General features: G+C 48.7%; 1 protein-coding gene across 1 annotated transcript; it reads left to right on the forward strand.

Annotated features, from left to right (window-relative positions):
• The first annotated feature begins 8728 nt into the window (after positions 1-8728).
• Positions 8729-19144, forward strand: Gm2a (ganglioside GM2 activator). Its single transcript, XM_051168188.1, has 4 exons — positions 8729-8917; positions 14072-14233; positions 18012-18194; positions 18421-19144. Exons 1-4 carry the CDS (start codon positions 8837-8839, stop codon positions 18574-18576), a joined length of 582 nt encoding a protein of 193 aa, XP_051024145.1. The 5' UTR covers positions 8729-8836; the 3' UTR covers positions 18577-19144.
• The last annotated feature ends 1628 nt before the right edge of the window (positions 19145-20772 follow it).

Raw genomic sequence — 20772 nt, forward strand, 5'->3', positions numbered from 1 at the left:
GAGCCTACTTGAATCCCTGCAGGTCAACAACAGCAGAGGTGAAGCTACTGGGGCTCTGTCCTGCAATCTCAGCCAAAAGCCCTGGTATTGCCATGCCTGGCAAATGCTTGTGGAATGAATGAATGTATCGTGCTCCGGAAACTGTAGATGACTCTCAAAGAGGACTCTGTTGGTTGACATTGATATAGTCTGTCTTAGAATCCAGCTCTCAAGGCTTAAGAAGTGACTTCTTGATGCTCAATCCAGCTTTTTGTAAGAACAGCCAGGTCTGGGATTGCTCTTAACAGGTAAGAATGAGAGCTAAAAATGGGGAAAATGGTAACTACTGCCCAGGGGCACATGCACCCCCACACATGTAAGCACACTCATGCTCGTGGTCATGGTCACTTGTGTGTGTGCACGCGCGTGCACACACACACACATACACACACACACACACACACACACACAGAGAGAGAGAGAGAGAGAGAGAGAGAGAGAGAGAGAGAGAGAGAGAGAGAGAGAAACAGAGAGACACACAGAGAGAGACAGAGAGAGAGAGAGACAGACACAGAGAGAGAGACAGAGACAGACAGACAGAGACAGAGAGAGACACACACAGAGAGACAGAGAGAGAGAGAAAGAAAGAGGGAGAGAGGGAGGGAGGGAGGGAGGGAGGGAGAGAGAGACAGAGAGAGAGAACCTCAGCAAGCAGAGAACTGGGAGGAACTGAGATAGCCCTTTTTGCCTGTTGTAGTAAGCAGAGGAGGAAGAAGAATTGCCTGGTGGCTTTATTTTGACAGATATGGTGACTCATCCAGGAATGGGGAAGTCAGTCTAAGACTGACACGTGCTACTGCAGGATCAAAACACTGTTCTAGTCCACTATAATAGTCATAGCCTACACTACCATATCAAAGAAGAGGGTAGCCATGTGGCTCATGGTAGAGGTCAGCATGGCATACCTGAACGCCTGAGTTTGACCTCAAGCCTTGCCTAGAATAGAGTGCAGGAAGCACCCAGGTCTGTCACCCCCAGCGTCGCCAGAGATGGAAGCTGGGGTATAAGGGAGCTGTCCCAGTCCACCCCAACTCCACCTGGACTACATTAGACCATATCTCAAAATAACAAAAGAAAACATTAGATTCCATACTGAAAGGTTAACAAGAGAAAAGCACAGGCTGGGCATGTAGCGCAGCGGGGATACTGAGGCCAGACAAGATGCTTGGAATCTGCTCCTCTAAGAGAAAGCAGTGACTCCTTACATGGCTACAGTAACCAGTAAGCTTGTTGGATGACAACTACCCCCAAAGGGAAGGCTGTACCCCTAAGCAGAAGTGGTCAGCTTGTAGGAGCTGGACTGACTGCCTTGAGATGATAATTTTGGGCCACCTTGAAGACCCAGAGCTGACACAATGACAATGCCTTGCCCATGATGCCACCCGTACCAGCTCTTCTTCTATTTATATCTAAATCTCATTTAAGTACCTCCAAAATGGACTGGGGGGGCACTGGATCCCTCTTCCCAGTGCGGCCACACTGACTAAATCTGCTTTTCACTGTGTTACTCCTTTCATTGTTGTTGTTGTTTGTTTGTTTGTTTGAGACAGGGTTCCTCTGTGTAGCCCTGGCTGTCCTGTAACTCACTGTAGACCAGGCTGGCCTCATACTCCACCTGCCTCTGCCTCCTGAGCACTGGGATTAAAGGCGTGTGCCACCACCCAGAATGTTACTCTTTTCTTAATTGGTGAGGCAGGTGGCAGAGCCTAGGAAGTTGGGGCTCCTAGAGTTGGGTTTTTGCCCTAAAAACACTAGCTGCAAGACCCGACTCAGGCATGGAGTGATGGCTCAGTGACTGAGAGCAGCTGATGTTCTTCCAAAGGACCAGAGTTCAGTTCCCAGCACCCACACTGCGAGGCTCACAACTGCCTGCTGTAACTCCAGTTCCAGAGGATCTGGACAACCTCTTCTGCCTGCTTGGGCACCCACGTACAGGTGACACTTCCACTCCCCCATCTGCATAAATAAAAGTGAGCCTTGAGGACAATTCCCTGAGCTGGGCGGTGGTGGTGCATGCCTTTAATCCCAGCACTTGGGAGGCAAAGGCAGGCAGATCTCTGTGAGTTCAAGGCCAGCCTGGCCTATAAAGTGAGTCTAGGACAGCCAAGGCTACACACAGAAAACCTGTCTTGGAAAATAACAACAACAACAAAAAACCAAAACCAAACCAAAAGCCACCTAGCCAAAAAAAAAACAAAAACAAAAACAAAAACAAAAAACCTGAGAAAACCACCACCAACAACAACCACCACCACCACCACAAAAACACAAAATGTAGTCAAATATTTGTTTGCTTGTTTGTTTGTTTGTCCCCTCCCCAAGCTTTCTCTATGTAGCCTTGGCTGTCCTGGACTCACTTTGTAGACTAAGCTGGCCTCGAACTCACAAAGATCCGACTGCCTCTGCCTCCCTGAGTGCTAGGATCAAAGGCATGCGCCACCATGGCCAGTTCAAGAGTTTTGTTTTTTTTTTTAAAATGTGAATTATTGGGCTCCATCCAGATTGCTTCATGACTCACTGCATTTTTAATGACATCATGGGTGATCTGCACACTTGTCTTCTGTAGACAGTGGTTCTCCAGGTTAGGAAGCTGTTGGAATCTTCTCAGGGACCTAGAAAAGGGGCCAATCTATGGTTTCCATACCAGTGTACAGCTTGGGCAAGGGAATTGGCTGGGGCTTCCTAGGTGACGCCCAAAGTAAGTACGATGGTATCAAGGAAGGTTCTGGTGAGATGGGAGTTTTTGTGAATCAGTGTTCCTTGGCACAGTCACCTTCCACCATGGCGGCTGTCCCCAAGGTTCCTTCTCCACCCTGTCCAGCCTGCTCAACCAGTCCCAACCTTGCTCCCAGGGGCACCATCAGGCTGCTAGTTGCTCTCAGAGTTCAGGGTGTTTTTTGAGATGAAGAGGGGCTCCATCTCCTGGCTGCTCTGTTGTGGCCCCCAAATGTGGCTGAGCTCAGGGACCAGAACTTAGGGTCCTGCTGCTGAGTGATCCAGCACAAGGCTATCTGTTTCTGAGCATGTGTTTCTTTTTTCTTGTAAAACTGGATAGTTACAAGATATCTCACTGAAATAAGTCCTAGCAGTCCTCCCTGCCCCCACCCCCGACCCAAGGCCTGCTCATGCCAAGCAAGTGCTCTACCAACAAGATACACTCCAACTCCGTTTTAGTGTTATAAACACACACACACACACACACACACACACACACACACACACACACACACACACAGAGAGAGAGAGAGAGAGAGAGAGAGAGAGAGAGAGAGAGAGAGAGAGAGAGATGCACACACACACATCCCACACACAAATGAATGAATGAATGAATGAATGTAACAGAAATTCTGGAAACAAAATAACCAAAAAACCACTTAGGTGGCTGAGTGAATATGGTATGCCCTGTCTATAACCCAGTGCTTGGGAAGTTGAGACATTGTTTTATGTTCCAGGCTAGCTTGGACTACATATTGTGTTCTAGGCTAGCTAGACTATATAGTGAGACCTTGCCTTAAAATTGGGAGTGGGACCAGGTGGTGGTGGACGCCTTAATTCCTAGCACTAGAGATGCAGAGGCAGGCGAATTGCTGTGAATTCGAGGACAGCCTGGTCTACATTAGTGAGTCCAGGACAGCCAGAGCTACATAGTGAGACCTGTCTCAAAACTACCAAACAAAAAAAACGCACAACCACAACAAGGCAAAATGGCTCAGTGATTAAAAGTGCTTGCTGCCAAGCCCAACAACATGAGTTTGGTTCCTAAGACCCACCTGGTGGAGAGAATTAATGCTCACAAGTTGTTCTCAGACTTCTACACGTATGCTGTGGCACACAGAAGCCCCAATACCTGCCAATAAATAAAAGACAGGTGGGGAGAGAGGTGAAGGAAACATTCTTTGTATTCTTGCAGTTGTAAGAAGATAATTATAATCAACATTGTTCAGAAAGAAGATAAAATCTGGGGCCGGAAAGATGGCTCAGTGGTTAAGAACATTGTCTGCTCTTCCAGAGGTCCTGAGTTCAATTTCTGGCAACCACATGGTGGCTCACAACCATCTATAATGTGATCTAATGCCCTCTTCTGACATACAGATGTACATGCAAATAAAGTACTCATATACAACAAATAAATAAAATCTTTAAAGAAAAAGATGTTAAAAAAAAAAAAAAGATAAAATCCAAATCAACAACAACAACCAATCAGCACTGGGGCTGGAGAGATGACAGAGTGCTTAAGGGTACTGGCAGCTCTTGCAGAGAACCTGGCCTCGGTTTCCAGCACACATATGGTGGCTCACAGGGATCTGTAACTCCAGTTCCAGGGCATCCAGTGGCTCTCCTGAACAGGCACCTGGTGCACATACAGACACACAGGCAGAACACTCAGAAACATAAAATACAAAATAAACCAGACAACAGTAACACTTTATTTCCCTGACTTTGCCTGAAGTCAGAGACGTCAGAGTTACCCTCACCATGAAGAGAACTCTGACTGGGAAAGGTAACCGTTGTCCGAATCTTGGAACTCACTATATAGCCTGGGCTGTCTTCAAATTCCTGGCAATCTGCCAAGCCTCTGGAGCACTAACATTATAAATGTACACCAGCACATGACTTAGAGATAAGAGCTGTCGTCTAATCTTTTTTTTTTTTTTTTTTCTGTTGTCTAATCTTAAAAGATTAAAGACATCAAGTAAAAGAAGCTGGGCATGGTGGTGCGCATGCCTTTGATTCTAGCAGGAGAGAGACAGAGGCAGGTGGATCTCTGTAAATTCAAGACCAACCTGATCTACATAGCAAGTTCCGGGCCAGCTGGTGAGACTGTGTTTAAGAAAACTAAAAACCAGACCCAAACAAAAAACCCACGATACAGTGAAAATTGGGGAAAATGGAGGTAAGGAGGCTGAGGAGTGCTGGGTTGTTAGTGGCATGCACCACCACGCCCAGTGTGTATGTTTGTGTATTTCTTTTTTGTGGGGCTGTAGATTGATCCTAGGGCTTGAGGCAAGTGTATACCACTTCCCTGTACTCTAGCCATGTTTTTTAAAACATTTTTTTGGTTTGTGGGTTCAGGACCAAACCTAAGTTTTCAGGCAGGCTAGGTAGGGCTCTACCACTGGGCTCCATCCCCCAGTTCCCGTGTGTGTTAACAAGTGAGTCCCACCTCTGGAGAGGTAGAAGGCTGGAGTCTGGCCTGCAGCGACACTCCGAGTATTACAATGTGCAGCCCTGGCTGGAAGCCATGGCCTGATTGTTGGGACACTGGCTTTCAGTTGGGCTAGTCTCTCAATGTTTCTCATTTTAACCAAGAAAAGGCAAAGTTGATACCCTGAGAACCATCTCCTCTGACGCAGGAAGGCAAATGCCCCCACTTTGTGTTACTTTAATGGGAGTTTTTTTGGTCTTTTAGGGACTCTTGCTTGGTATCATCTTGTTTCTTTCTTTCTTTCTTTCTTTCTTTCTTTTTTTTTTTTTCAGGACAGCATCACCACTGACCATCTTCTTGTTGATTTCTGTACTTGCTACTGCTCATCACTAAGACTCCGGACTTGATGAGGATGTGGTGTGTGTTGGGGGATGTGGGCAGAGGCTTTGCGTTGTCTAGTTGTCAAATCTGTCAGTGAATAGATGATAGTGTATCACTGAATCATCTTCCTTAAGGTTGTATTTATTTATTTACTTGTTTATTTAGTTGAATCATGGCCTCTTGTATTCCAAGCTGGCCTAGAACTCCACAGGGAGCTGAGGTTGAACTTCTGTTCCTGCTGAGGTTGTCCTTGAACTTCTGATCCTCCTGTTTCTGCTTCATACATGCTGGGCTTACAGGCACGCACCGCCATGCCTAATTTATGTGGTGTCAGGATGAAACACAGGGCCTTGTGCGTACTATGCAAGCAGTTTACCAAATGAGCTACACCTTCTCCTCCATCCTTATGATTTTTAGAACCTCATTTTGCAAACGAGAAAGCTGAAGTCAGAAAGCTAAGGTCCCTGCCCCACTCTCTTTCCGCGGCAGGCGGCAAGGCCAGCGTGAAAGCCTGGTGAACAAGCCTGTTCCATCTCTCCTTCCATCATGGCCATGGCTTTGTTTTCCAGTCGCTGTGCCTGTGGCATTCTAGAATTTCCTCAAGGCAATTCATCGGGAAGGTAACAGCTATACAGATCTGAAAGAATGTGTCCTCTTGTAACTCCATTTTGAAAAAGAATCTCCATTTTGTGTTAAACCTAGCCAAGGGCTGAACCCAGATTTCAGAAAAACCACAAACTAGTCTAAACAGAAAAACATTCCCTAGCAACACAATCGGCTCACCTTGGGAAAGCCCAAATATACTCTCTGCTGGTCAAGCTGACCAGCAGGTGGTCTGGCACATAGCAACAACCAACTAAGAGAAGCCAGGCCAAAGTTCCTAACGCTCCTGTGACTGCTTCAACCAATCTTTTCTATAGGTCAACTTGCCCTTACACCTATTACCCAACCATGAAATGCCAAGGCTTGTAACTCCCTGCTTGCAGCTGTTCTGCCCAAATGCCATCCAATCATATACCGTAAAACCCGTGTCTTTGTCTAAAGTCTGGTCTACAAAATGAGTCCAGGACACCAATGCCACACAGAGAAACCCTGTCTCAGAAACCAAAACCAAAAAATAAATAAAATAGTAATAACAACAACAATGATAATAAGGCTAGGGTCTTGAGTTGGTAAAAGACAGTGGGCATAGCAGCACACGCCTTTAATCTCAGCACTCGGGAGGCAAAGGCAGGCGGATCACTGTGAGGTCAAGGCCAGCCTAGTCTACAAAGCGAGTCTAGAACAGCCAAAGCTACACAGAGAAATGCTGTCTCGAAAAAACCAAAAAACAAATAAGTAAAGTCCCAGATATCGCGAAATTTCTTTCCTTTTCCCCCTATAATTTGAGACCCAGAGAGGTACACTAATTGCATTCTTTTCTTTCTTTCTTTCTTTTCTTTTTAAGACAGGGTTTCTCTGTTTAGCTTTGGCTTGTCCTGGAACTCACTCTATAGACCAGGTTGGACTCAAACTCAGAGATCTGCCTGCCTCTGCCTCCCAAGTACTGGGATTAAAGGCGTGGGTCACGCCCTTCCTGCTTATTGCATTCCCTTAGCATAGCTCCTCTCCAAATTGTCCATGCTATTGGTTTAGGACCATCTTATCTGATAAGCATTTTGGGGGGCTTCAGACTGCTCCCTTTTCTTTCTTTCTTTCTTTCATTTGGTTTTTGGTTTTTCAAGACGGGGTTTCTCTGAGTATCCTGGACTCACTTTGTAGACCAGACTGGCCTCAAACTCAGCGATCCTCCTGCCTCTGCCTCCCGAGTGCTGGGATTAAAGGCGTGCGCCACCACCACCACCTTTTCTAATGATGAGCTCAGAGGACTGCTTACAGCTTCCTAAGGTTCAAAGTTTTCAAACCCGTGGCAGCCACTGGCTAAGGGGAGAGATGTGCCTAGAACCTCCTGCTTAATCTATGACTGTGAGAAATTCCAGGTGCAGCTCACATTGAAGACAGACCACAACAGTTTATTTTTTTTTTTGGAAGAAAGATAGGAAAAAAAATCAGGGGAGATAAGAAGGAAAAAAGAACTCTTTTGCCCAGAATCTGGCAGAAAAACAAGAATCTCAGCACAATTAACTATTGCTTAAGGCTCCCCCCACCCCCGATTCCGAGTCCTACGTAAGTGTACAATTAATTTTCCAGCAGTCTTACTAGAAACTCCATTTTCCAAGAAGCACATGCACTCAGCCCCCTGTGAAAGTTCATTGGTTTCTGCTTTTAACTGACTCGCTCGGAACCCTGTCCAAGGCTCCTCTGGAGTCAGTTTGTAACCTTAGTTGTTTAATAAAATAACAGGGATGAGATTCTCAGAAACCATGGAGCAATGGAACTCCAAAAAGCTTCCAAAGTCTTGTAGATATCAGAATGAACACGAGTCTTTAAGAAGACCACACACATCTACTCTCCAGTGCGTCTTTGTTCCGAGCACCACTTTGTCTCTTAGGTCTCATGCTTAAGTCTATATTGAGATATTTTTAATAAAACCAAGCTGGGCAGTGGTGGCTCACGCCTTTAATCTCAGCACTTGGGAGGCAGAGGAAGGAGGATCACTGTGAGTTTGAGGCCAGCCTGGTCTACAAAGCGAGCCCAGGATAGTCAAGGCTACATAGAGAAACCCTGTCTCGAAAAACCAAAAAAGCAAAAACAAAACAAGACAAATAAAATCACCAAAGAGTCACAAAATAGGATGCACGGAACCAGGAAACTGGCAGAGAGCTTTGCATTTCTGTAGAGAAGGACCTGGGAGGGAAAAACTGAATCACTGGATTCCTCAAGATGACCTCCAGAGGCGATGAACAAATCCCAGCGCTTCGCTCCGCCCCGCCACACACCCGGGCACCCACCCTTGCGTTGAACCCCGCTTCTTCTGCATTCAGCCCCTCCCTCGCGCTCGGCCCTGCCCGTCCTGCCTCTTAGCCCCACCCCACAGTCCGTTCCCCCCCAGCCCCGCCCTAGGCCCCGCCTATTTCGCAGAGCCCTTTTTATCATCCGCGCTCAGCTCCGCCCCCTTCCTCCGCTGGCTCTGCCCCTGAAGTAGGCCGTTGAGGGTGGAGCTGAAGCGGGCGGTACTGGGGCGTGGCCGGAGAAGTGCCGCCTAGGGCCTGCAATCTCAGAAGCGTGGGGCGGAGCGCTGTGCGCTGCCTGGCTTTGCATCAGAGACCTGCGGGCTTTAAAGGCACCCGTGAGTCGCAGTGCCTAGACCTCTGCTGGACCGTCGCCACCATGCATTGTGTACCGCTGCTGCTCTTCCTGGCCTTGCTGCTCGCAGGCCCCGTCGCCCCTGTGCGCCTCGGCCCGAAGCGTGTAAGTGGTCCCTGATCCTGGAACAGGCCCTCAGCTGCAGTCGGGGGTTGGGGGACGATTAGTCCAGATTGTCCTGGAGGGTCTTCGCTCCTCCGATTCATCCCGTCCCACCCTTTCTGGCTGCAGAGCAGCGATGCGAACTGGCCATAGGCCAAGGGTGTAAGCCTGTGACTCGCAGCATTCTCTTTTCCTGTTTTCTGCTCAGCTCTGAGGTCTTGCTGGTGGGAGGGTTGAATCAGGGTAGGAGGTTCAAACTTGTCCCCCAGGTGACTGAGGACCAGCCGCGTGATCCTGTTCCTCCTGGTTGTGAACCACTCAGCACCCTTCATCCCCACCCCCGCGTCTCTTAATCTTTTCCTTCCCTGCCTCTTTTCTGCTCCCGCTCTGCAGAGAAGGGAAGTAGGGAATAGCCCCGTCGCGTTGCCTTTTGCTGTGGTGGAAAGATGTAGGTCTTCCAGACCCACTCCCTCCTGCCACCTTCGGGGAGGTTTGTCTAAGACCAGAAATGGCTGGGTAAAGGAAAGGGATGGGAATGTGAACGGTAGGTGCCTGGCTACTGATTCCTTTTCTGTTGTGGACGATCTAATCTTACAACGCTGTCTGTAAAATAGGTGTGGTGTCAGCGCAGGGTGAGGGCTTTCATGAATGGGGTGTTTGCAGAATGCCAAAAGAATAGTGCGGTTGAGGCTAGTACGGCCTTGGCCTGGTTTGGTCCAGAGGCAGGAAGACTGTTATTTGCGGAAGGAAGGACCTTTGACTTCATTTGCCCAGAGGCTAGTCAACTTGTCTCTTGGTTTGATCTTTTGGGCTGAAAATGCTAGGCTTGGCTCCACAGCTGGCCTTGTGAGGTGGAGCCCAATTAGAGGCTCAAGGCGTGAAGAGATCTCTATTTTCTTGTATGCTTTGCCTTGTGGGTACTATTCCAAATTTCAGGGGCTCAGACAGGTGATTTGGAGGGATTCGGGCTTTGTAGGCACCAACCTCCTTCTGGCTATGAGGGGACTTTACTTAAAATCGCTTAGTGAGTGACACTTTTGAGCCTTACCTGCTCCGTGTTCTCTGGGGGTTTATGGGATAGAGAAGGCTGTGGAGTGACCAGTGGGTGAGGGATCCTCTGGAACCCTGGGCTCCTTTTGGATCATTGACTGGTCATCTGACCCTGGGCTGTGGTGACTAGATAACAGCAGACTGACTGACTAGCTCTGTGCTGGGCACACAGTAGGCACTTACTAGACTCCATGTTGTATAGTGGGTGTAATTTATTACATACCTACTGTGTGTTGTGGATTGAGCTTTGTACCTTTCCTCTTTTTACTTATTTGTTTGTTTGTTTGTTTGTTTTTTGAGACAGGGCCTTTGAAGCCCTGGCTACCCTAGAACTCCAGTATGTAGCCAAGGATGACTTTGAACTACTGATGCTCCTGCCTCTGTCTTCCAATTGCTAGGGCTGTAGGTTTCACTGTCATGCCCATGGAGTTTTCCTAATGAGCTTGATTTTTGAATAATTTATAAGGATAGTATAAAATTCTGTGTATTTACTTAATTGCCTTTGTTAGCATCCCATATTAGCAGTATATGCTTGTTAAAACTAAGAAGCCAGAGTAGATCAGTTACTGTGAACTAAGCTAGGCTTTATTTAGGTCTCATCAGTTTTCCATGGATGTCTTCTTTCTGTTCCAGCACCTGCTCTGGGGTTCCATATTGTCATCCCTGTCACATCTTACTACTCTCCTCAGGCCTGGGGCAGAAAATTTAAATGAGCTTGGCTGCCTTTAGGAGCTAAGTCTTGTTGCTTTCTGTGTACAGACATTTTACTCTGGCCATCGCCCTGGCAAAAGATATACTTATGGCCACTTAATAAATGAGGAAGTTGGGCCTCCCAGGGTTAATATGCCCAAGGTGTCTGCTAGTGAGAGCGGTAGTGGTTGATCTGTCCCTATATTACGCCTATGTAGCCACATTTTCCCCTGTTACTTTCTGGCTTGCTCTTCCTGTGTCTTGGTCTAGGCTGGGGATGGATGGCATCTGTTAGATGCCAGGTAGGCACCGCTGGTCTCTGTCCTCCCTTTTCCCGTTAGCCTGGACTCAGCTGCTGGAATGCCTCACAGCCGCAGCTGCCCAGGCCCAGGTTACTACTTAGCCATTCTTTCGCTTGGTCTAGTGACTGGCCTCTCGTCCCCCGCCAAGCCCACCCTTCTCTAAGCGTGGTGCTTTCTTTTGAAGGTATTCTATCGCCCACGGCCAGTTGCTCTCTTTGACCTATGAGGGCTTATGATAAATGAGCCCTGCTCTCCCTCCAGCTTCAGCGAGGTCCCTCAGTCAACATGCCTAACCTGTTGGCCTATCTGTAGTGCTGGAACCAGCTGAGCTCCTACCACAGGGCCTTTGCTTGTGCTCCATGTATACCGGTGGCTGACTTGTCATCCAGAAAGAACATCTTAAGTGTCACCTCTCACCTACCCTAAGTAAGACCTGAGTTACTCTCCACATCACCTCCTGGCACTTAGATTACAGTGATCCATCCATCCGCCCGTCCGTCCATCCACCCATCCATTCCTCTATCCAATCCTTCCTCTCTCTTTCTTTTTTCTTCCCCCTAGTACTTGGGTTTGGATCCAGGGCCTCAGGCATGTTAGGCAAGCTCTCTACCACTGAGTTAACACTGCCAGCTTGCGTAACGCTTATTTACATTAGACTATAAGCTCCACAGGGCAGGGCAGGACTGCTTCCTATGTTTGTGTAGTCCTTAGTCCATGGCCTCAAATAGTTGCTCCACAAGTACTTGTGGAATGAAGTTTGGGCCAAACACCTCCTGGGACCTCTCCTAGCCCTGCCTCTCTTAGTCACAGTGTGCCCTGTCATTCCAGGGAACAGAAGCCCATGCCAAGAGGCACGAACATGGATTTTAACAGGCTTACAGGGATCTCCATGGAGTTGATGGCAGGAAACAGACAGGGGGTGGGAGAGGATGGTGTGGGGGAGAAGCACATGGCTGTCACTTAGTGAGCCATCTCATGCTTGGTGTGTGACACCGTGTCATGAGCTCTTACATACATGCTGTCATCTGTGCAACAGTTCTGGGAGGAAGATATACAGTGCCTCCACTTACAAGATGTGGGGATCAGGAGACTGTATGCCTGCCAGGCTGGAATGTTAACCCATTCCTGAGTGGTACCCCAAAGCCATGCCTGTCCTAGCCTCTGTAATGATACACACACACACACACACACACACACACACACACACACACACACACATTTTTTTTTATCCCAGGCTGTCTGTGAACTCACTATGTATTTAAGGATGGCTTTGAACTGCTGAGCTGCCTCTTGTCTCTACTTCACAAATGCTGGGGTTACAGGCAAGTGGCCCATGCTGGTTTTATATTGTCTTTTTGTTTGTTTGTTTGTTTTAAGACAAGGTCTCACTATATAGTCCAAATTCAAACTTCAGATCCTCTGGCCTCAGCCTCCCCAGTGCTGGTATTACTGGACTATGTCACCAAGCCTGGCTCCTTTAGTGTTGTAGTCGATCATATGGGTGATTGACTCTGTGTCCCTTTTTCATAGGACAGAAGAGCCCTTCAACTTGAACTTGGTGTCAAGTCACATGTGTACATGCTTGAAACCCAACTTAAAACATTTGGCCCAGGACAGTGCCACGCCTCTTGTCATGGAGGTCACACGGCTTTTTGTGTCTTAATTGCAAAACTAGGCCGAGAGAAGCTGTGGTCTAGTGTGGCTCAGGTGTTCTCTCTGGGTCCAGATGGCTATGGATGGGTTAAGATGAAGGCCAGGGTCGGGGTGCAGGATTGACAGGTTTCCAAGGGCCATGTGTGGGTAATGGCAATGCTGAGGGTCCTTGTAGGTAGTGTTTGGGACACTTGAGTATGTTTGAGAGGGAGGGGGAGACAGGAGAGAGGGGTGCAGGGAGAGAGACAGAGAGAGAAAGAGAGAGACGGGGGGGGGGGGAATGGATTCCAGGTCCTGAGGTTCTGGGGCCTGATAGTCAGATGAACTGTCACCTAAGGGCTCACGGAGGAAGATTGGAGAAGTGCCTCTGCAAAGTAGTAGTGGGTGACTCAGGTTGGGGTTATGGTGTGGTTCATGACAGGGGAGTAAGAATGTCATTGCCCGGGATTGCTCATCAGTGAGGGACCCCCTGTGTTAATTCACTCCCCATTGTTACTGGCCCTGGATTGGACATGGGGTGGGGCACGAACAGGCTCACGTGCATGGAATACAAGGGTGACTGTTCCAGAAGCTTGTCCTGTGGTGGGCTCCTAAAGCTGGCTGGAGAGAAATAGGTGGCAGGAAGTGGGAATACAAAGAAGGTAACCCCAAAGCTAGGTGAGTTTAACTCCATTTTAAAACAGACCATGTTATGTATTCATTGTCTTGTATACAATGTATCTAGGTGATTACCAGTTCCACATTCCCCTCCAGTTGTCCAATATGTCTGCCTACCATCCTCATCTCCTCTTCTTCCTTTTAATAACCTACTGAATCCAATCAGTGCTGCATGGTATATGCATGCCTTCGGGCATGGGTATCTAATGACTCCCCCTCTCAGCAGCCACCAGCTGCCAATACCTCTTTAGCTAGGGGTCGGTCCTTCCTCCTTTTCCCTTCCTTCCTTCCTCCCTTCTTTCCTTGTAGCCGTGGCTGATCTAAAGTGACCACAAACATTCCATCATCTTGCCTTAACCTGAGTGCTTACATTACAGGCTTGCACCGCCACACCCAGCTAAGTCTCCCCTGCCGTGCCCCAAGCAGGGTCTTGTGTATCCAGACTGGCTTGAATCTGACCTTGAATTCCTGATTCTTCCGGCCTCCACTTCCCAAGTGCTGCCCATGCTACTACCCCTGGGTGTTTGTGCAGTGCTGAGGATAGAGCCTAAGGTTTCCAGTTTGCTGGCAAGAAAGAATTCTACCAACGGAACTACATCCCGGCCCCATCAGTTCTGAAGTTCAAGGGCTAATGTAACAGGCCTTAGCCTCACACTTTGGGAGGTTGTCTTTGGAGTCCTGCCTGAAGAATGGGGCAGAGTGTAGACTGTCACCAGGGGGCTCAGAGGGGAATGAGCAAGCCTCCGATGTCTCTATGTCGAACCCTTTCCTTTCCTCAACTTCTCTCCTTGCTCTTTGTCCCTAGCCTTCCCGCCTCGGCGGCTTCTCCTGGGATAACTGTGATGAAGGAAAGGACCCCGCAGTGATCAAAAGCCTCACGCTCCAACCTGACCCCATTGTTGTTCCTGGAGATGTGATTGTCAGCGCTGAGGGCAAGACCAGCGTGCCCCTCACTTCTCCTCTGAAGGTGAGCCCCGGCCTAGGTGGGAGAAGGATGGGGAGTGGGCGGCCAGCAGGCACTGTGGGAGGTGGGCGCTCATGGGTTGTGAAGGATTTCAGACTTCACAGACTTACCCAGGTTCATAGAGTCTCAGAGTAAGGGGACAGAGGGGGAAACTCAGGAGTCAGCTGGGAATCACCTACACTTGTGCTTGGATATGCTGACCCACTGGTCACCATGGTCTCCTTTCTGTGTTGTTTTGTTGCATAGTCAGTAGTCATGGACCTAAGGCCATTTTATTTTGTTTTGAGACCTGGTCTCACTCTATAGGCCAGGCTGGTCTTGCCTGTTTCAGTGGGATTCCAGGCGTGAGCCACCACACCTGGATGGACATGTGGTTAGTGTAAATGCAAGTGAATTTGGGTGTAGTGGCACATGCCTTTAATTCCAGCACTTTGAGGCGGAGGAAGCAGGCAGCCTGGGAGGACATTCTAGTATACATAGGATCCAGGGCAGCTACCAAAAGAGAGAGAGACCCTGTCTCAAAACAAAACAAACAAACAAACAAAAACCATAGACCACTTCTCAAGCACTTGTAGACCAATCTGGTCTCTAACTCATAGCGATCTGTCTGCCTCTGCCTCCCTGAGTGCTGGGATTAAGAGCGTGAGCCATCACACCTGGCTCTCTCCCACCCAGCTCTCTCCCACATTTTTGTGGGTTCTGGGGCCGGAACTCATATCGCCAGACTTATATGGCAAGTACCTTGACCTACCTGCTGGCTCAGATGCACAATTTTAAGGATCTTTTGATAGATAATGCCAGAATGTCTCTGAACAGTCAACTAGGTTCGCAGTTAAAATGATATTTGCATTTTTTTCCTAACATGTGTCTTTTTTGTTTTGTTTTGTTTTGTTTTTTTTTTTTGTTTTACAAGACAGGGTTTCTCTGTGTCATCCTGGCTGTCCTGGATTCACTTTGTAGACCAGGCTGGCCTTGAACTCACAACATTCTGTCTGCTTCTACCTCCTAAGTGTTGGGATTAAAAGTATGCACCATCATGCCTAGCTTTCTTTTTCTTTTTCTTTCTTCCCTTTCTTTCTTTCTTTCTTTCTTTCTTTTTTTTTTTTTGACACTAAGCTAAGAGTCTAGGAGTCTTTGCCAATCTTTACTGTCATCCCTTATGAGTGTAAGTGTTCACTTGCTTTTTATATTTATTTGGGAATACTAGCTTATTCCCACCTATTGCCCATTTTTGCGTGTATTTGTATATTTTCTTATGGCATAGTGAAGGCTTCTTGTGGAAGCATTTATTATAGTTCTTTACTTTCTAGTTAGAATCACCACCTCTCTAAGATGTTATTATATGCCCTGCAGTCTCTTTCTGGCCCAGACCTATTCCGGAACAAGCTTTGATCATCTAAAACATTGTTAGGAGCTGAGCATGGAAGGAAGTGCAGGACACGCAGGAGTCCTGGGCATCCTTAGTCTCAACGGACTGGGCTGTTGGACTCAGTCATAGTTCTTGTGTCTTGGGCATCTCTTGAGCATCTCTGAGTTAATCAGTAGCGTGGGTGGTGCTTTGCTGAGAGCCTGGCACACAGTCCGTGCTCAATTTGTGCTGGCTCTTGTCGACTTGACAATCACTGTCAGTTTTTCCACAGCCGCTTAGGCTAGAAGACCTGGGTAGCTCTCAGTGCCTCTCCACATCTGCCCATGGCTTCTCCTTGCTGGGCCTCTGCATCTTCATCAGTTGTTATCCAGAAGTAGGAGGCCAAGCCCTGTGGATACAAGGACAGGATTTGTCCAGATCAGAAAGGCCGACTGACTTGGGTACAGGACTGAGTCTGCCAATGTGGCATGAATGCCGTTTCTCTGCTCTCAGTGTTGACTCTAGAGTGTATGGGTGTGTGCACGTGTGTGTGTATATGTGCCTTAGCGTGTGTGCATGCGTGTATGTGGTGGCCAGAGGTCAATGTTGGGTGTTCCCCTCAGTCTTTCTCCACCTTAGATGGGGTCTCACTGTGTCTGGAGCTCATCACTCCTCTAGGTAGCTGGCCACTGAGCCCCAGAGTCTGTCTGCCTCTGCTTCTCCATGCTGGGCCTGGAGCTTTTACCCAGCTTTTACCGGGGTCTTGGGATCTGAACTCAGGTCCTCATGTCTGTCTGGCAGGCACTTTACCAACTGATCCATCTCCTCAGCCCTGGTTATTTTAAATCATGTTTTGCTTGTTTGTTTGAGACATGATTTCTCTGTGTAGCCCTGACTGTCCTGGGGGAGAGAGAGAGAGAGAGAGAGAGAGAGAGAGAGAGAGAGAGAGAGAGAGAGAGAGAGAGAGAGAGATATTGTGTATGACTGGCTGGCTGAAGTTCCCCTTTGGGACTGAAGTGTTGGGCTGGTGTTGCCTTCCTCAGGGGCAGAACCAGTTAACCTGACCCAGACCCTCTGGCTGTTCCTCATCTAATGAGGAATAGACTTGCCCAGAGAAGAAGGCAGGCTGAAAGAAAGGTAACCTGCAGTCAGAGTGGATTCATGTTTGCAGAGCAGGCCAGTGAGGCAGGCACTTCTAACTCCTTGCACACTAGAAAACTGTAGCTTCCACACTGGAGAGATGGCTTAGTTGATAACTGCTTCCTGTTTCAACCCCAGAGAGCCCAAGTAAAAAGCCATGCATGATGGGCTGGCTGTGTGTGCACTTGTAACCCTAGACCTGAGGAGGTGGAGATGGGCAGATCCCTGGCAACCCAGCCTGGATGAGTTAGTGAGAGATCCTGACTCAAAAAACAAAAGTGGATGATGCCTGAGGGACACACACATACTCTCCCTCCTGTACCAATCACAGGAATTGCGCGTGGAATACCGACTCCCTCCTTGTCCACTCTGCACTTTTCCCTTGCTGGCTTTGGTGGGACACAGATATGGCTCTGAGAGGCACCTGGCCCGCATGGCGGCCGATATTGTTAATCTTCTGTATGTGCCTGGTGCAGCCAGGCTGATTGCCTGAGGGTCCTGGCTGTCTTTCCTTGGGCAGCTGGGATTTGGGTAGCTTGGCAATGAGATTTCTCATTTCACTGGGCCTGGGGAGGCCATTCACTTCTTGTAACCAGCTGCAGGAAGGACCATAGACCAGTCTCAGAGGAATCTCCCTATATATATCCATTGGCTTGTTTTCTCAGTGTCTAGATATGTAGACTGGACTTGAACTTGCAGTTTGCCTGCCTTTTTTTCTGGGGTACCATGATTTCAGATGTTCACTGCTACGCCTAGCTACATTTCCATTGATAACTCTGTCCTCTGTGGTGCAACAGAAAATATGAGTCAAGAACAACCAACATAAAGATTCTATCGTTAAGACTGGGCTTGGATGACAGGCCCACCCAGGGCATGTGGCACAGTCATCCGGCTAGTGTGATGACAGTGTGTTGGTTCCTATCATTGGATAGTGACAACTGGAAGATGCTATGTGGGTCAGAGAGAAGAGACATTCGCACTTGATAGTCAGTGTCCCCCACTACATGCTCAGGAAAGGTGAATACTGGGACTCAGCCAGAGCATCCCCCTAGCCAAACCTTCTGTCACCCCATGTTACCCTGGAGCAAGAGACAGAGGGGAATCACTGTAAGTTCAAGGCCAGCCTGGTCTATATATGTAGACTGTCTCCAATGTAAATGTATGGGGCGGGGATTACTTTGAGATTGGTCCGTGAGCCTTATCACAGCTGTTAAGGGATGAAACTTCAAGAGGCAGCAGGTGGAATGTGTGCCCTGGAGCTCACACTGTCACCTTGGCCAAATCCTGTGACAGGTGGAGCTCACTGTGGAGAAGGAAGTGGCTGGCTTCTGGGTCAAGATCCCTTGTGTAGAACAGCTAGGTAGCTGTACCTACGATGACTTCTGTGACCTGCTGAACCTATACATCCCACCTGGAGAGCTCTGCCCTGAGCCTCTGCACACCTACGGGCTGCCCTGCCATTGTCCCTTCAAGGAAGTGAGTACTTGGCATGTCAAAGCATTAGTATTACTCTTGGCTGGGGGAGGGGGGCGGCGGCGCGGGCAGAGGGAGAGAGAGAGAGGGAGAGAGAGAGAGAGAGAGAGATAGATAGATAGATAGAGATAGAGAGAGAGAGAGAGAGAGAGAGAGAGAGAGAGAGAGAGAGATTACAGCTGTAGGCAGCCGTTGGCCACCCTCACCCGGGTTCACTTCTTTCCCTCAGGGCACCTACTCACTTCCCATGAGCAACTTCACAGTGCCTGACCTGGAGCTGCCCAGCTGGCTGAGCAGTGGCAACTACCGCATCCAGAGCACCCTGAGCAGCGGCGGGAAGCGCCTGGGCTGCATCAAGATCGCTGCCTCTCTTAAGGGCAGATAGCCTGGTGGCAGCCACCACACAATGAAGGGGCAACAGGATGACATGCCTCTTCTTCTGTGTTCCAGGGCCCAGACCTGTCCACCTCTTACTCTGTTCTCCTATGATTATGTACCCTTTCCTGCAAATCAGTGGGCAACCTGACCTGGGGGAGGAGGGACCAGGCTGGGCTGTAAGCCATGCTCCTCCCCACCCCTACCGACTTTCCAAGAGTTTCTTTCATGCCCAAGGCAGTCAAGGGATGGGAACCAACATGTTCGGGAATCTTAACTTCACACTGACCCAACCTGGGCCCCCTGAAGTTACCCCCATCTCTCTTCTTTTTAGTCACCGACTTAAAACCAGAAGAACAGTATTAACCTTTCTCAGTCCATCTAAAACCTCTCCTCCGGCAAAGAGGCCTAGGTAGTCAGTCACCTTAGTCTGTCCCCCATTAACTCCTGTGATTAACTGTATTCTTTTCTCAGCCTGCCTAGCCAACACGGGCTCATGGATCCTGGGCAGGCAGGCAATGTGTGGCACAAACCCTGTGGGAGTTGTTCCGGGGATGCTCTATTAGGCTCGGCGGAGCCCAAGCAGAAGATCCAGGGAGCCAAAGCAATTGCTTCCAGGCATGACTCTCACTTTTTCTTTTTTGGTATGACACATACAAGGAGTGGGATTCTTTATACTAGACAGGAAGTAAGGCCAAAACCCCAATAGCACATTTGCTCTGGTGCCAGAGGGCCAGGGTCTGGAATGGCATATTTAGTCCTAGGGAGATGCATTCTAAAGTGACCTGTAAGTGCCATGTAAGAATGTTGCCAGATATTCATACTATCTTTTCTCCCTCAGGTCCCAAACCCAGACTTTTATATGAAATTTTAAACTTTTTAACTATTGATAACAAATTGTTTTTTTATATACTGTGTAGGCCAAAAGGGGGCCACGTGGACTTGTCTGGGGACATCTGGTTTGCAGGTGACTGTTTTCTCACACCTGTTCTTCTCAGACATCTGGCATCATCTCTTCCCTCTTCAGGGTCAAGTCTGTGGTGCCTGGCCTCAGAGAGGCTCAGCCCGCACTAGAGCAGGTGTACATGGCCTCTGAGAGCTGGGCACTGTGCCAGCCTCAGAGCCCTCCACCAACAGGATATAGAGGCTCCCGCTGGAGTGGGCCACCTAGCAGCCTCCATGTGGAACAGGGGTCCCGTGAAGAGAGTGGACCCCACATCAGGATGCACCGTGACAACTTCCTGAGCCTGGAAAGAGCTCACCCAGGTTTTGGACTGAAAGCCTAAGCTGGCAATAAATCTTTTTAACTTGCTGTACTCCCTCCTTTTCTTGGCTGCGCGCTTCACTGAGCATGGCTGTGTGTTTTGGAAGTTTGTTCGGGCCGGCTGTTGCTGGGGAAAGACTCGGTGGGTGGTACAGGGGAGTCTAGGCATCTCAAAACATGAATGCTTGTGTTTGTCTCAGCAGTGGCTGGGGTTTCTGCCTGGCTCTGCTTCACTGAGCCTGAGCTTTCTGGGTATGTATGGGTTGTGCTTTCACTTTCCTTAGCCTACAGTTTCTGCCATTTTAGTCTTAAAGATTTGCCGTACATTTTTTTTCTTTTGTGGGTGTGTGGGTGTGTGGGTGGAGAGAGAGAGAGAGAGAGAGAGAGAGAGAGAGAGAGAGAGAGAGAGAGAGAGAGAAGAAGAAGGAGGAGGAGGAGGAGGAGGAGGAGGAGGAGGAGGCGGCGGCAGCCAGGGGACAATCTTGGGTATTATTCCTCGAGTGCTTTCCACATTTTGTCTGAGACAGGATCTCATTAACCTGGGACTTGCAAGCCAAGCTAATGTCTGGCCATGGAGTCCTAGGTATTCACCTGCCTCCACCTTGCATCTCATTGGGATTACAATTGTGTTCTACCATGTCCAGTGTTTTACATGGTTCTGGGGATCCGAACTCTGGTCCTCTCGCAAGGCAAATATTTTACTGACCGAGGCCCTCTCCCCTGTATAGTTTTGGGACAGGGTCTCACTCTAGCCTAGACTGGCCTCAAACTCCCTAAGGACAAACCTTCAGGATTATAGGCCTGCAACACCAGGCCCAATTCCCTTTAGATTTCCAGTTTGCGTTCTGCTTTTGGTTGGTTGGTTTTGCTAGGTGGTATGGGCTAGTCTGGAACTCAGACCTGCTGCTCCAGCCTCCTTGTTGCTGAGTTTGGGCATGGGCC

This window comes from Acomys russatus, chromosome 25 (genome assembly GCF_903995435.1).
Source record: "Acomys russatus chromosome 25, mAcoRus1.1, whole genome shotgun sequence".
Taxonomy (NCBI): Eukaryota; Metazoa; Chordata; class Mammalia; order Rodentia; family Muridae; genus Acomys; species Acomys russatus.

Coding starts and splice junctions, on each gene's coding strand:
- Gm2a (XM_051168188.1), top strand. CDS start 8,837: ATGCATTGTGTACCGCTGCTGCTCTTCCTGGCCTTGCTGCTCGCAGGC. Junction 8,918..14,071: donor TGCGCCTCGGCCCGAAGCGT/GTAAGTGGTCCC, acceptor CTTTGTCCCTAG/CCTTCCCGCCTCGGCGGCTT. Junction 14,234..18,011: donor CCCTCACTTCTCCTCTGAAG/GTGAGCCCCGGC, acceptor ATCCTGTGACAG/GTGGAGCTCACTGTGGAGAA.